We start from the raw sequence: 15,153 nt of genomic DNA, 5'->3' as shown, positions 1-15,153 counted from the left end.
TTTGGGATTGATTTTCTCAATGAACCTTAGGTTAATAATGGTCTGATGTAATCAATATTTTCATACGTAAATAAGTATTGATTGCTAAGCTAAATATGAATAAGTTGATAGGAATCAAATAAGTTGGCTTTTCTGGTAAAGTCAACTTTTAACATATTCGTTTTGAGCTATTTAGGCCGTATTAACAACTAAAATTAAAGTAATCGGAGGAAATGGAGTGGATCTTAATCTTTATTATAGGCTGCGTTGTGGGATATCTTATATCGCAGAATACATAGGAACCAACCACCTTACAAAATTCTTCCAGCTAAATTATTAAGCTGTATTCAGTAGATTCAAGTATGCTTGGCTTTTTCTATTATAAAAATGTGCCTCAAATTAAAGTAATCAGTTTCCCATCGACAGTCAGAACGAAGTGTACGTTTTGTATGCTCTTAAATAAGACAAATTTTCCGTTAATATCTCGGGAATTCAAGTTTCATTAAAATATGCAGCGGTTTATAACATTCGTCGTTGGTGGAATCGTCGGTTTCCTCATCGCCAAGAATACCCGCGTAAGTCTCTGTAAATTCCATTCGTTCTCTTGTGATATTCAAATTCCCTTCTTTAGTAAACACAATCATGGCCTATGTAATATGCTTTGGGATGGGCATGGTTTTTGGCATGTTCGTATGCCGCCGTTGTGAACCCAGAATAAGAGGAATCGACGAATAAATTAAGACCTTTATCGGAAACCAGATGCCCCGAGAACTATATTTAAAATGAATTTGGAATAAAGAAATCTGCCACAATCATACTGTGTTGTTGTTTACTAAACCTAATTGCTGCTTTTTTTCTCTGTTCCAGGTAACTAACCCTTAGACAAAAAACATTTTATATTGATTCGTAAGTAAACTTTCGGAAATCAACTATTTTTTGTATTTTTACTAACACTGAATATCATTTAAATGTGTTCCCAATATAACAAATTTGCGGATAAAATCCTTTTCACAGTTTTCAGTACATAGTCGCTGGGGATTTAAGCCAAGTTGAACGCATTTATGACTTTGTGAAAATTTTTCCCACCTTTCCTTTTAATGGCTGAAAAAACAAAGGCAGCGGCAATAAATACATACGTCAGGATCTGAGTTGGGTAAAAGTTTGCCAACTTAAAGGAAAGGAGAAAACTTTCCACTTCCTCAATCTTTTGGGGCCACGAAGGTGGGAGTTAGAGCCAACTTTAAGGGCAACCAATTTGCCATTTTGTGTGGGGGCGGGGTCTCGCTATCCCTTTGACCACCTCCACCTGGCCATTCATTATGATTGATTATTGCGCAAATCCAGGGTTATACATATGTATATGTGTTCTGCGTCGTCAGCCGCACAAAACGTTTAACAAATGAGAAGACAGACGACCTCCTGACACACAAATGAACTCGTTCGCCATTTCAATCAGTCTTTGGGCCCCCAGATCGAGCCGCAGCATCCGCATAAATAAATATTTTATGAACTCGGCACCAGCACTCCAGATCCATTTCCAGTACGGTTAGGCTCGAGTGCGTCGCTCTGCATAACTTAGGCCGGGATGTTTGTGGCAAGACTTATCTGGGTAGCAAACAAAGGTTGAACTCAGCCCGGTCCCCTTTTCCCACGATTTCCCCCCGGTTTTTCATCTGCGGTTAGGTAATTGGTTAAGGTGGCGCTCACAAGATTGACTAGCCTACCAAATGAAACGCTTGCCTTCCAGAATGATTGATGCCCCTGCCAGGATGTGGGTGCCCTGCCCCTACCACTAACAGGTTAAATTGCTTAACCGTGCGGCTCGGGACTTGGATTTATAAGCCAGCCCAACAGGTAAGCTGCTCATGGGAATCTCACCTGGCCTTCGAATTGGGGAAAGGCACCCTTCGTCACTTTCACTGATTGGTTCGCTCTTATATTTGTTACCCCTTCCCGAAACATTTTCTTAGCATTCCTAATGCTAATTTGTCAATAAAAAGTTTTAATTGAATTTTTGGTTCACATGTCGGCACTAATTTATGCAGTTTTCCCGGCTAACAGAGCGATTTAGAATTTCGATTGAGCAGTCCAAAGCTAAGCTACTGTTAATGGAAAGCTTTGGCCTTAAACGCTTTCCCCGTTCTCTTCAAGCTTTTCACTGCTCTCATCTTGTACGACAATTTCTCTCTCATTTGGGAAAACGTAAACAATAACGGTTGCCGGCATCCCAGCTGTTTGGCGCCCTCGCAACCCACCACTGTGGTGAGTTCCCGCATTTCCGTTTCGCTTTCCGAGCCTGCGCCACTTCCTTTCGCCGAGCAAGGTCCTCGGCAGGACTTCAGTCCTTATCACAGCGCCGAGGCGAGCGTATCTAAAACAGCCGTTCTAACGCTTCAACCGCGAGATATTTTCAAAACTAAACGCTCGAAAACGCTTATCCCTTCGAATTTCAAACCAAATATTGTGCAAAATAGAATTTAATTTTATTTGGTTTTTGTTTTCGATATAAGTGATAAATAGGCAGTGAATCAGATGAAATTTTCAAATTATTAAAGTATACAGCTTGTTTGCATTAATTAAATATTCAAAATACTCGTCGAACTATAAAAGTAGTGTGATTTAATACAAAATCTTTAAATATTGAAATGAGTGGAGAGAAAATTTTTATAAATTACTAAAAGATACAAAAAAAAAGCAATACAACGTTTCCATAAAAATCTGTATCCATGATAATGGATTAAAAGAAGCAAAAGATTAAATTCTTTTGTAATCCACAAAAGAAATATTTTAAACCATTTAAATATTAAACAAAAAAGTAAAAGTTTACAAACCAAAGTGAAGAATATAATCTAATTTAACAAAGTAGGAATGCTTGTTTAAAAATCCCTTAAGCAAATTACTCAGTTTTAAGCCAGCCACTTCTGCAATTAGCCAAGTTAATGCTCCAGCTAATCAGGTCCTGGCTGATGGGGATTATGGACTAGTCCTGCTCCTGGCAGAATGCTATTTGGATGTCACTGAAAATTTGCGGCAATTCAGCCAGAAGTCTTCCCAACAAATTGACTTGGCAGGAGAAAGTTTTCGCCAAACTTTCCGCAAGTCGAAAACATTTATGATGACTTGACACGCGCCACATGTTGTGCGCTAAACTAAGTCAAATGGGGAAGATTAATTGGATTCGATATTAGTAATCGAAACGGGGGGCGTGGCGGCCACATCAGTCAATGGGCCGAGAAGCCTGAGAAGATGACTTTAATTAGCTGCCTCCGTAGTGTTGACAAGTCTCCGTCTGGCTGGTTTGCCGTGTAATTAAGTTATTCGCATGGATTTCTGCCGTTCTAAGTATTTTACCATTTTATTATTATTAAATGGCTGCTGCGACAACAGGCTGTTAATGGCAGTCCATAAAATGCCGTTTCTGTCGCTCTCTCTCTGTGTGTGTGTGTATCTATGAGTGGGTGAATTGGTGAGCCTAAGCGACGTCATGATTGTTTTAATGGCTACTTGAACGGAAATTAACTGACAGCTGCAGATAAACGAAATACCCACTCAACGGGAACCGCACAATCTTAAAGCCCCATCGAATCCAGAAACGATTGCAGTCGGGCATGAAAAATGCGTAGCGACTTGTTTCGCACTTTTCCAAATATTTGCACATTCAAATGTCAAATAAGCTAATTTGGCCCATAATTCCCATTTCGTACGCTCGCCCTGTGAATTTCCATGTATGATAAACAGAAATGGCAACCAATTTGTTCACGAACGGCAAGAACAACAAAAAACGCAAATGCAAATTGCTTTTCGGCACGAAGAATATGAAAATTATGAAATATGTGCGACATTTCTATTTGCATACATTTGGCCAAGAAATTGGCTGAAGGTTGGGAGGAATGGCAAAAGAAAACACAAAGGGAAAGGGGAATGGGGAGCTGCTGGTAAACAGAAGTCAATTTGGGCGAAAGGTGAAAGTCGTTTTCCATTATAAAGGGACACTAATTGAAAATATATTTCAAGATCTTTAAGAAACGATTTAATTAACTACATACAGTCAAACCCCTTTTGATTCAGACCCACTTGCATTCAACATTGATTAACTTCATCTCTGATGCTGATATCTTTGATGGCTTGACTTATTCAAATACTTTAGAAAAAGTAATTTCGAGTTTGATAAATTGCTTATATAGTTCCCTGTACTGCTTCACTTCCGAGTTCCTGTACCTATGACTTCATTTTGTAGTAGCTCATCAGGACTCACTTAGGCCGCAGCACTTCACCTTTGGCCCCCGTTTCATTTAATGCGCTTTTCTTTTATTCCTTGGGCCGGGCCATCAACACACTCACACTAACAACCACACACACGCACCGACCGACCACAAAAGAGGGATCAAGTGAAATGTTTAAACGGGGAGTGGAAAAACAACATGCTAAACGCTTTGTAATACGCTTTTGTTCGGCGCAAGAGCCATTAAGCTGGCCAAGTGATAAATTCGTTCTGCCTACTCAAGTTTTTTGCGCCCCTGCTGCTGCACTGGGAGAAAAAAATTATTTACTTTAGGAATCAATTTCTTAACTTTACAAGGTTATGTACTCAAGTTTGAGAAACATTTGTAATGAAGAATAGAAAAACAAAATATTTATTTTTATTTTTATCAGCTAAATGTCATTGTTTCCTTATAAAAACATATATTACGAATTACCTTTAGCTGAAGAGTTTGACTTTGGGATGTAAACTTGTTGTATGTTTATTTTGAATATGAATAATTTATTGATTCAAATTTATAATTTAATATAGTTTACATTTTGCAATGATATTTTTTTTCCGATATTTTCTCTCTGTGTAGTGCTGCTGGCCTGCGCTGGCCGAGAAAGGGTCGCGTGCGGTTTTTGCCAAGTTTAGAGCATTGATTTATGAACGGCATGCCGGTGCAGACATTAGCCTTTCTTTGTGGCAAGCAATGTCCTGCGGCCGTTGGACTGCTTTGTTGTTCGCTTGTTGCACGTAATGACGTCATTAGGAGCAAATTGCCACCCATTTTGCGGCAATCGATTGCTTCCGCACGATTAAATATGCTAAGCCGAAAGGGGAAAGAAGCAACAGTTTGTCTGCCCGTCTTCATAGCTCCACTTCCTTCCTCGTCCTTTCCTTTTCCTTCCACTTTGTTGTCCTTTCTGTTCCGACATGTCGTGCCCCGCTGGTTGACGCCTACTTTTTAAACTGTTGCGCATTTTTGTTGGCCGACAGCCAAGGCGTGCCGCTGTCTACTGCTCCGAGTCCTGGCTCCCCCGCCTCCTTTTCGTATCCTTCGCCCTGTCTCCATTACTTTCCCCCGCTTTCACTTTCCCCGCGCTTTGTTGGCGCGTGCCAACTTTCACTCGAATCGGGAAAGCACACGCAATGGGAAAAAACGGCAAAAGGAGCAACTAAAGTAGTGTTCAACAAGTTGTGGGAAATAGAGCAAAACCATGGCAGTTTATTGAACAAATAACAAATAGTACACTTCAAAATCGAAGATTCGAAGAGAAAAGATAGAGATTAGAGCAATGCTACTTTCCAGCGAACTCGAGTATAAATTGAATGTTTCTTCTATCTTAAAACTTCAATCCCTTTCTTGTTATTTCAAAAACAGAACACATTCATGTGCGAATATCTCCCTTTCTCCCAAGAGCCTGTTTATAAGTAAGTCGAGAATGGCTCGATCGCGTGGGAAACGGCAATATGTTTAAGATGGCTCCAATGATTTGAAAGGCTAATTTGGCGAAATGCGAGTGCAAGTTGGGTCTGCTCCAGTGAGCAGCTGCTGGGAACACATCAAAGCCATTTCCACTTCCAGGCCGATGGAATGTGCAGCATTAGGAGCGAGCGGGATACATTTGATCCCATCATATTTCTGGGGTTTTGTGCGCAATCAAGATACAGGACCATTAAAAGGCGACCTTCACTCAATTTAAGCGATTCAGACATCAAGTTTATTATGCTGCACATAAAGCCAGGACATAAACTGCCAGCAGAATGGGCATAAAAAGCAATGAGCGGGGAAAGTAGAAGGGGCTGGGATGCCCGAAAAGTCCACCGAAAGAGTTCATGAACTGTGACGTCTTTGGACTTCCGTAGGAGCAGCGGGCAAAGGTCACCGGTTTACCAATTTCTATTCGCTTGGCTCACCAAAATGAATAAAGATATTTTCGGTATGCAAATGCCAGCAGCGCCAGCGAAACAAAGCCAAACTGTCTGGACAATGAAACAAAAGCGCTGCTCAGCGAAATTATTTAAATTTTGTGCAGCCAAATTGATTTGTTTGTGAGCTGCCAGTTCAACGCTCCTGGTCCTCGAAGGACTAGCATCCAATTCGTGTGCCGAGTGTTAATGCAAATGTTTGCATACATTTAGGCAACACACACGCCTTTGACTGCTCCAACGGAACTTTATGGTTTCCCTCTGTCTGCCGTCAAGGATATTGGGATTCAGCAGTCTGCTCCAATCCGGGCAATCGATAAACCTAATGAGCTGTGAGACAGGCGGGCAGACGGAGTGCCGTCGTCACGGGGCTTGTTTTAAAATTAACCCTCATGCGGCAACCAAAAATAAACTCGAGGTGGAACACTCGCAGTACTTCCTTGATGGGGAAAACAACAGGCACAGCCCGGAAAGTGGATCATAAATGAATAAATTATTCCCTCCTGTTCGATTCGATTTTACCTAATTTTAATTTAAGAGCCATTTCATTTGGATAGGGTTTGCTAGAAGTTGTATACCCACCGTAGGCGTCTTGGTACGCTTACAAGCCCGAAATTTGGTAACTGAATAATATTTTCGGGCTGCCCCAAATAATATAGTTGAGGCGATATTTCTGTGCATTGTTTCGCACCCTTTAAGCCCAGGAATTGGGTTACTTGTCCCCCTGGGACCCACATCGCTCGGGCCTTGAACTGAAGCCCATGAAAAGGTGTTTGCCGCGGGACAGGCCAATTACCGTAATTGCGGGGACCACGAAAAAGCGCCACATCACATCACACAAGCATTACCAGCGGATACTTAACGAACAGGGCGTATGCTTGATCTGCGACAGACAGACGGCACGCACAAGATTTCCCAAGAAAGCACTTCGATTAATCACTTCGAATGCCTAAATAATTCACGCTGAGCCATTGCCATGCAAATTGCATTTGGAGACAGGATGAATAAAAGAATAAATGCATTCGAGAGTAGAAGACGTGAATCGATAAGCGCCATCAGTGGTAAGACGGAAAGTGCAGACAGTAAAAGTTCAAAGTTCGCAGCAAAAACATCCAAGAAAGGAACGGGTATACTATATCTTTCAGATTTTTAGCTGAGATTTCGCTGAGATTTTTTAATTGAAGTCCGCGCACAGCGAAAGCCATAAAGCGAGGTGGCAGATGGTTTTGGACCAGACCTGGGGTTCTTTAAATTACAAATAGCAATGGGCCGTGATGCAAACGCTTTAAGGAAGAAAAATTTATCAAGCAGAATGGAAACCGCAAAGTGTCCTTTGGATTCAGGACAGACGGCACTTGGTCCTGTCATTTGTCAATGTGTCACTTAGCAGACTTTTCAAGTCACGTCTGATGATTTGGCTTTGTGTCTGTCAGCGAAAGTTAAAGGCGACAAATTTTATTGACTCCTTTGGGCCACACCGATGGAGTCCTCAAATCACTCACACCGAACGTGTTGTTCAACATCCGTAACGAGACTTAAGCGAATTTCCCCTCCCGCAGTGAACATGAATTCGCAATTAAAAAGCAATCAAAATGAATAAAAGCATTGAATACCGCAGAGCACCTTAAATAATGTATAAATTTTCAATTGAATTCCGGGCTTAACAAAAGGGGGAGTTCCAGTCAATTCATGCATTTTAATTAATTGCGTAAACTGAAAAAGGGGAAGTGGAAAATAATGTAGGCAGAAAGTAGTAAGACCATGTCAAATAATAAAAAGTGTAAAAGCCGGGCTTAATGACAAAATGAGGGCACAATGCTTGCCATATCATGCTCATCCGTTTCCGCCGGTGCCATTGCTTTTCAAGGCTACGGCCGTTAGGGCAATAAATTTATTAAATGGCCAAAGAACACACAATGGGCGGACGCAACAACACCCAGATGGCGGGCAACAAAAAATCATGTTAAACAAGCTATAAATAAGTGTGTGCCAGCGTGTGTGTACATGCGTTCTGTCCTCAATTGCGTGTTCAAACAGTAAAATTAATTGCCCGACCAGGGCAATCAATTTTGATTAAAGTTGAAGTTGGCCAGAAGTGCTGGAATTAAACAAGTGTGATATTCCTAAAGGGTCCAAACTAGAATAGACCACCCATACATATCAGTACAACCATCCAGAGCCCGAAAATGCAATGCAATTTCACAAAGTGATCGAATCGTGAAATTACCTAAAGTGCTTCGAGCCGCGGTCATTCAAGCCAATGGATCATCTATTATGCAACATGGCGGGCAACAGTCGCAATTCGTCCTACAATTGTCTCTCCTCGTGGGACTCCTATGATCGAATACCCAGGTAAGCCGACATCGCGTATACGCCGCGTGGTCCTCGAAATCTAGTATGCGCCGCGTTTCTCCTAACTCAATTCGAAATTCGATTTGGGCCATTAACAGGTCAAAGCAGTGACAAGGCGTCGATTCATAATTAAATAAGCTCTCAACTAAAAGCTAACACTGGCAGAAATATGCAGGGGTATTTTAAAATTACATATTACATATTAAATATATTAAATTATCTTTAATTAGTGCATAAATGTAGCCAGCTTTACGTGTGGCCTAACCAATCCAAATAATAAACACAATAGTGAATTTAAAAAAAAATCCAACATTAATATCTTCAATATTTACAGTGAGCATTCATTACTATAGTTAAGCAAGGAATTATTTTGCAATTTGAGTATCTTTCTGCAGAAGAATTTCCCTATAAATATTTAAGCAAACAAAAGACAACATTGCATTTTAAATGACAAATTAGCGCCGGAAGCTTGTCGAGCAAAATGCATTCTCATCTTGAGGAATTTCAGGAATTCCGCCCCCAGTAAGCTGTCATCAGCAAACACATAAACAAGTGTATATCCCTGGCTAAGAGCTCTTAGCTTTTACGAGAAGCAATCAATGCAGCGTTTCTCTAATGGACTTCAGCAGAGATATAGAAGTGGCTCATCAGGCCAGCAATAAACATGCTGGAGCCGAGGACAAACAAAAACAGCAGAGCCGCGTTTGATCCCTCAAAGGATGCAATTTGTAGCTACCTGAAACCACGCATGGGCTTGAATGGTGTCCTTTGTCCGCCAATCCTTTGTGTTGGCCAGGCCCAAAAATGCTGTTGTGCTAGGCTTTCTCGCAGGTCTCCTTTGTGGTCTTTGATTTGCTTGGCTTTGCCATTTCGCCATCGCCGTCCTTCCTTCGTTCTGACGCAATTTCTTCAAGGAGTTGTAATCAAATCTCGGCACGAACACAGAAACCCGAGCCCACCACGCACACGAAATTAAATCACATTTTCTTTAAAAAGCGCCAAATCAAAAATCAATAAAGGTAAAACAATCTAAGCACATCAAGCCGCGGGCTGCCCATTCGCCCATTTTAGCCAGCTTTAAACTCAATATCTCTGGATAATCAAATGATGGCACAACAAAAACACATTAACGTGCAATTTGTCCCCAGCTCAACTTAGCCCAGGTAGTGCTCCCCACTCAGGTCCATGAAAACCTGGATGAGCCATGGAAAGGAATCATTTTAAGCCACAGTTGGGGTATACTTTAAAAGTTCTAAACTTTGCGGGCTCTGCCACAAACTTCACATAGGAAAAATGTGGGATCCTGCGGGTATAAAACCAATTATTCTATGCTAAAAAGTTCACCCAAAAGATATGCAAACAAATAAATGGTATTATTAAAACTTGCCAACATGTTAGTCAAAAAGCATATCTGTTGAAATCCTAGACAGCGAAATTCACAAAAAAAATGGAACTTGCGTTTTTAGTTTTGCAGAATATATGTAAAGCAAATAAAAATTGCATTAATCCGTACTGATACTTATATTACTTTTCAAACCTGAAATATATGCAAAAGTAAAGTAATTAAGTCATAAGGTCATTTGGCTGGATTTACTGGATAGTTTCAAAACATTAAAATATATGCAAATAAAAATTAAGAGGATTTCGAATAGTTGGTAAAGTATTTCCAACCGTCCACTTAATTTGAGTGGCCCATAAATAAGCAATGAATTCAGTAAAGCTCTAAACAACTGCGTTAATTTAGTTTACGACACCGATTTAAATAATCCGCGATTTTCCCACACGACACATTTGTCGTTTTTCAATTTCCGTGGCCTAGCCGCAGGTTTTACCTTTAAAGCTAAATTTCCACCAGCACTTTGAATTTTCGCAATTATTTTTGTTTATGGAAATATTGGCAATCAAACTTTATGCAAATAGATTTTAGTTTTGATTACGCTTCAGCTTGGATAAATGAAATGCGAAGTCCATTGGAAATATGCACAGCTCCATGGGCGCCACTGAAGACTTAAAGCGTGTGAAAATGGCTAACAAGTGACAAGTGATTGGTGACCCCTTCTTGGCCAAAACTTATTGCCAGCTGCCCAACGATGGTGCCGCGTTCAATGGCCGGAAAAGCAGTTAGGGAGGAATGAACCCGCCGCCACAAACCGCACAGAAGTGCGAAATATCCTTCGGGGGCAGGTCAGAGTTGATTGTATGCAGTGGCACGTTGGCGCTTCTGGCCGGGTCATAACTGATTGGTCATTTGCTAGTGTGTGTATGTTTGCATGTGCTTGGATGGCCTCGGATGGTGGTTTGGGCCAAGCTCGTTAATTTCGCCACGCACACGCAGTCATCGTCCTAGGTCCTTGGAATGGCCCCCAAGGTGCCGTTTCGGCGCAAACTCTGCTGCCGGGAGCCACTTGACTTGAACTATTCTTACAGTTTCCTAACCGGCTCCGGTGCATTAACCCCCATGAACCAAGAATATTCACCGAAATCTTCCCAAATGAGCTGCGACAGAGAGCTGCCAAAACAAAGGCCAAGAAGGTGGCAAGCAGTTAATTGAATCTCTCCTAGGTTTCCTTTGTGCCCCGGTTCAAGCTACTCTTTTAATTACTTGAACCCAAAGTGGATTTCAAATGTTCGGCCAATGTCTCCGTGCAGCCAAGTGCACAAAGATCCGGCAAAAGTGTTTGCTCAACTCTTAGGATGCGGCTAGCTTGAGTATTCAGACTATGCGACGCCAAATGCAAAACTGGGGCAGCGCATAAAAAAATACATGGCGCCACCCGAAATTGTGGGAGAGCTTAAGTTCCACATTTTGTTGCTCATACGCCATGTGCGCCGGAGTGGTTAGACTCGTTTGTTCACTTAAGCCAGCAGTGCTGCAGCTGCAGTCAAGGGTTATCAAACATAAAGGTATAAAGAAGTTCAAACGCAAACTCAAGGAGTCGCAAGAGGCGTGCCCTGTAGCCAAAGGACGGCTGTTATATACTCGTATAAGTGTGCAAAGAAAAGGGAATCTCCTTTGATCTAAAGTAATAAAGTAATAAGGTATCGGGAAGTGTGCAGCCAGCTGCGTCGCCTAATGTGATAAGTAAGCGCATCAATTGTCAAGTGCAGCGAGTGGCGCCACAGAGATGGGGGAATTCGATTGGCGGGGATAAGGGCGTGATGGCGAACAAGGGTCCTTGCAAAGGCTTTGTTCGACAATTCAATTTAGAAGCTCAATCATCAGTGCGCTGCTTTCTGCTCGTTTCTTTGCAGAGTTCGTGTGGAGTACTATGTGAACGAAAACACATTCAAAGAAAGACTGCAACTCTATTTCATTAAGAATCAGCGTTCAAGTAAGTAATCACCGGCCAAGTATTGCCTATGAATTAACCAAAACATTCGACTTAATTACAACAATCAACAAGGTAGTATTTAATTGAATTTGATTAGTGGCGGGCTGGACGGGAAACGGATGTACGGTGTATCCTGCCGGGATACAAACGCCAGCTCTCTGACAACCGCACAAACCCACCCACAGACACACATACACACAGCCACACAGACAGACAGACGGACAGACGGACGGACTAACGAATGACATTACAAAGGCGGATTCGATAATCTTAAGTAAATATTGATTTGGAGAGAAAATAATTGAACAGGTAAACAGGTCTCGATTGTGGGGGGGGATTTGTTTGCTCGGGGCCGCAGGGAGCAACCCACTCAACGAACTTTCGTAGACGGTGTAATTCACTCAACTGACCCAAATTCTAACGCATTTGCTATTCCCCTTTCCCAAAACATTAGGCCTGCGCATACGAATCGCCGATTTATTCCTTAAGTTACTGTCGTGTGTTCTCTACATAATACGTGTGATATTGGATAAAAATCCAACATTTATAACATGGTAAGTCCCGTGCCGGAGATGCAACTGACCGGTGATTAAAATGTATCCACAATGCCAACCCATAGCTATGGCTGCGAAGTGGGCAATAAGACGGAGTTCATCATCTCGGCCAAACTGACGGAGGAGGAGTTCCAGGAGAACCCCATCATCAACTGGGACGCAATACTCTGGGTGAATCGGCCAACAGTGCTCTGGGTCCTGCAGCTGCTTCTAGCCATGGTGTCGCTAACGCAATCCTTGGTTCTCACATATCTAGGCTATAAGGTATACCACCACGCCGTAAACTTGATATCACCAAGTCGTTCAAACTAATCGAACCATTCCAGGGCAACATCTGGCAGCAGATACTCTCCTTTCACTTTATACTAGAATTAGTAACGACAATACCCTTTGCACTTACGGTAGGTTCGATTTTGAATCCTTGGTACAGGCTGTTTAGCGGTGTTGATCCTTTCAGATTGTCCATCCCCCGCTAAGAAATTTATTCATTCCCATTTTCCTCAATTGCTGGCTGGCCAAGCGATCGCTGGAGAACATGTTTGTAAGTAGAATCGTCGTCTTTATCCTAATGTGAAGTTTACCTAATGTCCTATAACCAATAGAATGACCTCCATCGCGCCATGCAAAAGTCCCAGTCAGCCCTCTCCCAGCAGTTGACCATCCTATCAGCCACACTGCTGTGTTTGGTCTTCACGAGGTAATAGGATACCAACTTCCCCTGAAATCATCCCTCAATATAATCATCTTTTATTTATCCCCAGCGTTTGTGGTATCCAGCACTTTCAGCGCGCTGGCCATCGACATTTGAATCTCTTTCAGAGCACATACTATGTGGTTGTGACCTTCTCCACAGTGGGATACGGCGACTTTGTGCCGGACATTTGGCCCTCGCAGCTCTATATGGTCATCATGATTTGTGTCGCCCTCATTGTGTTGCCCACGCAGGTGAGTCCAATCTTGGGCATTACCCAAGCCAAATAGGAGTAGTTCCGTTTAAAAGCCATCTTACTGCCAGGCAAAAAAGCCACATCAAATATTTATGCTCCATAAGCCTGGACGAACCTTATCCCCATTCATCATCTGCATCTTTGTGGGGGTGGGCGACTTTGGTCATCAATCGATATTAATAAATAGGGGGATGTTGTCGATGGAAATTGCTCACCATGCGCCCGGCTGCCTTCCTATCAGTGATCCCATCCCAATGGCGTACTGTCTTTCCGAAGGCCACACTGACTGACTGCCATGTTCAACAATTTGCAAACAATTGTTTTATCAACAAAAACAAACGCCAAACAAGCAAGAAGCAGTAGGAGTACAGATTCCACCGAGAAATGTGAGATGGGATGGACTCTAAAAGTGCGAGTACTGTAACCGAACACCCTGTAGGACATTTTAAGATAGATGGCAAAGTAAATAAAATATAATTTACTAATTTCCACAAGAAAGGGAAGAAAAACATGGAATGTGGATCTTTTTTAGAATAATGTTCTTAAAACCAAACCGAAAAGTATAGTTTCGAGGGATCCACAATTTAAGAGAGAGAGTTTTAAAAAATATATATATCATCTGAATTGAAGATCCCAAGTAAATAGATAGTCTCATATAGCATCGACATAAGTCAATTGAAAGTGTATACAAATACGACTGGCCATTGGTCTTTTGGCCGAACGGCAAACAACAAGAGCATCCATCAAAACAGTTTTTCTACCTTTTTTCTGAAACAGTTTTGGTTGTGGAATGGGGCTTTATTCAGCCAGCACTAAAAGTTCGAAGTGCATGTCAATATGTTGCAGAATTTATGACTTTCTGGGACCCGCCCAATAATAAAAACAACAAGTTTCAAGCGTTTTTGGTCAAAATGTTGCAAAAGTTCAGGAAAGGTGCTGGCACTCAAATTTAATTGAACTTATTCAATCCCAGTAACACAATTATCCCGAAAGAGGCTTTCAATAAACACTGCACGATATTATAATAGTTTTATTTGTAGAAATATTCTGAAGAAAAATATTATTTCAAAATTATCAAGTGGAAACTCAAACAAATAGTTATATATACAAATTTTAGGCATCAAAACCAATCTTTTAAGGTCCACCCTCTTATCATTGCCACCAAGTAGCGAGGTCGCAATAACGTTTGCGAAACTGCACATCAAAATATTTTTATAAGTGCTTCCCTCTGAAACTACAGTTTTTTTTAATGACACTGACTGTTAACCGACCAGTTTTATATGAGGTAAAAGGATTAAGCGGTATCAACTATAAACTTAGCCTTTTATGAAGTAAGTGATAAGACGTTTCTAGTACATGTGGTGTTAAAGTGGACATAAAGACGTATTACAGGGCCATTAATTTAGTGCAAGCCTGAGAGAGAGAAAGCGTAAACTTAAAGAGCTTAATGTCAACGTCAAGCGTTTAAAAGATGATATTTTCTCGATGGGATTGATGATGTAGTTGGCTAATAAATTACTCCTATCCGCACAGTTCGAGCAGCTGGCCTTCACGTGGATGGAGCGCCAAAAGCTGGGCGGCAGTTACAGTTCACATCGCGCCCAAAGCGAAAAGCACGTGGTGGTGTGCTCCACCACCCTGCATGCGGACACCATAATGGACTTCCTCAACGAGTTCTATGCCCATCCGCTCCTGCAGGACTTCTATGTGGTGCTGCTGAGTCCCATGGAGCTGGACACGACGATGCGGATGATCCTGCAGGTGCCCATTTGGGCGCAGCGCGTCATCTACATTCAGGTACATGTCCTCCATAA

At 41.8% G+C, this 15,153-nt stretch overlaps 1 protein-coding gene and 1 long non-coding RNA gene across 19 annotated transcripts in view; both read left to right on the top strand.

The window, feature by feature from the left end:
• The window catches only part of LOC6733850 (potassium channel subfamily T member 2), a 97,415-nt gene that overhangs the window by 67,702 nt on the left and 14,560 nt on the right, over nucleotides 1-15,153 (top strand). For 16 of the 18 annotated variants that reach the window (XM_039292655.2, XM_039292657.1, XM_039292642.2 and 13 more), the window contains 8 exons: nucleotides 11,759-11,838; nucleotides 12,293-12,392; nucleotides 12,458-12,656; nucleotides 12,719-12,793; nucleotides 12,850-12,933; nucleotides 12,995-13,089; nucleotides 13,154-13,337; nucleotides 14,873-15,136. In XM_039292655.2, the coding sequence (XP_039148589.1) occupies nucleotides 11,759-11,838; nucleotides 12,293-12,392; nucleotides 12,458-12,656; nucleotides 12,719-12,793; nucleotides 12,850-12,933; nucleotides 12,995-13,089; nucleotides 13,154-13,337; nucleotides 14,873-15,136 (1,081 nt within the window). Of the gene's footprint in view, nucleotides 1-8,290; nucleotides 8,507-11,758; nucleotides 11,839-12,292; nucleotides 12,393-12,457; nucleotides 12,657-12,718; nucleotides 12,794-12,849; nucleotides 12,934-12,994; nucleotides 13,090-13,153; nucleotides 13,338-14,872; nucleotides 15,137-15,153 lie in introns of those variants that run through there. The other 2 variants (XM_039292649.2, XM_039292656.2) reach the window with 2 other exon arrangements.
• Nucleotides 196-794, top strand: LOC123327142. The gene is made up of 3 exons (XR_006541636.1): nucleotides 196-339; nucleotides 406-554; nucleotides 611-794. It is a non-coding gene; the product is annotated as an uncharacterized LOC123327142 (long non-coding RNA).

Source organism: Drosophila simulans, chromosome 2R (assembly GCF_016746395.2).
Source record: "Drosophila simulans strain w501 chromosome 2R, Prin_Dsim_3.1, whole genome shotgun sequence".
In the NCBI taxonomy this organism is placed as follows: Eukaryota; Metazoa; Arthropoda; class Insecta; order Diptera; family Drosophilidae; genus Drosophila; species Drosophila simulans.
Note: the sequence above shows the minus strand (reverse complement) of the source record. Positions and strands in the feature narration are given on the sequence as shown.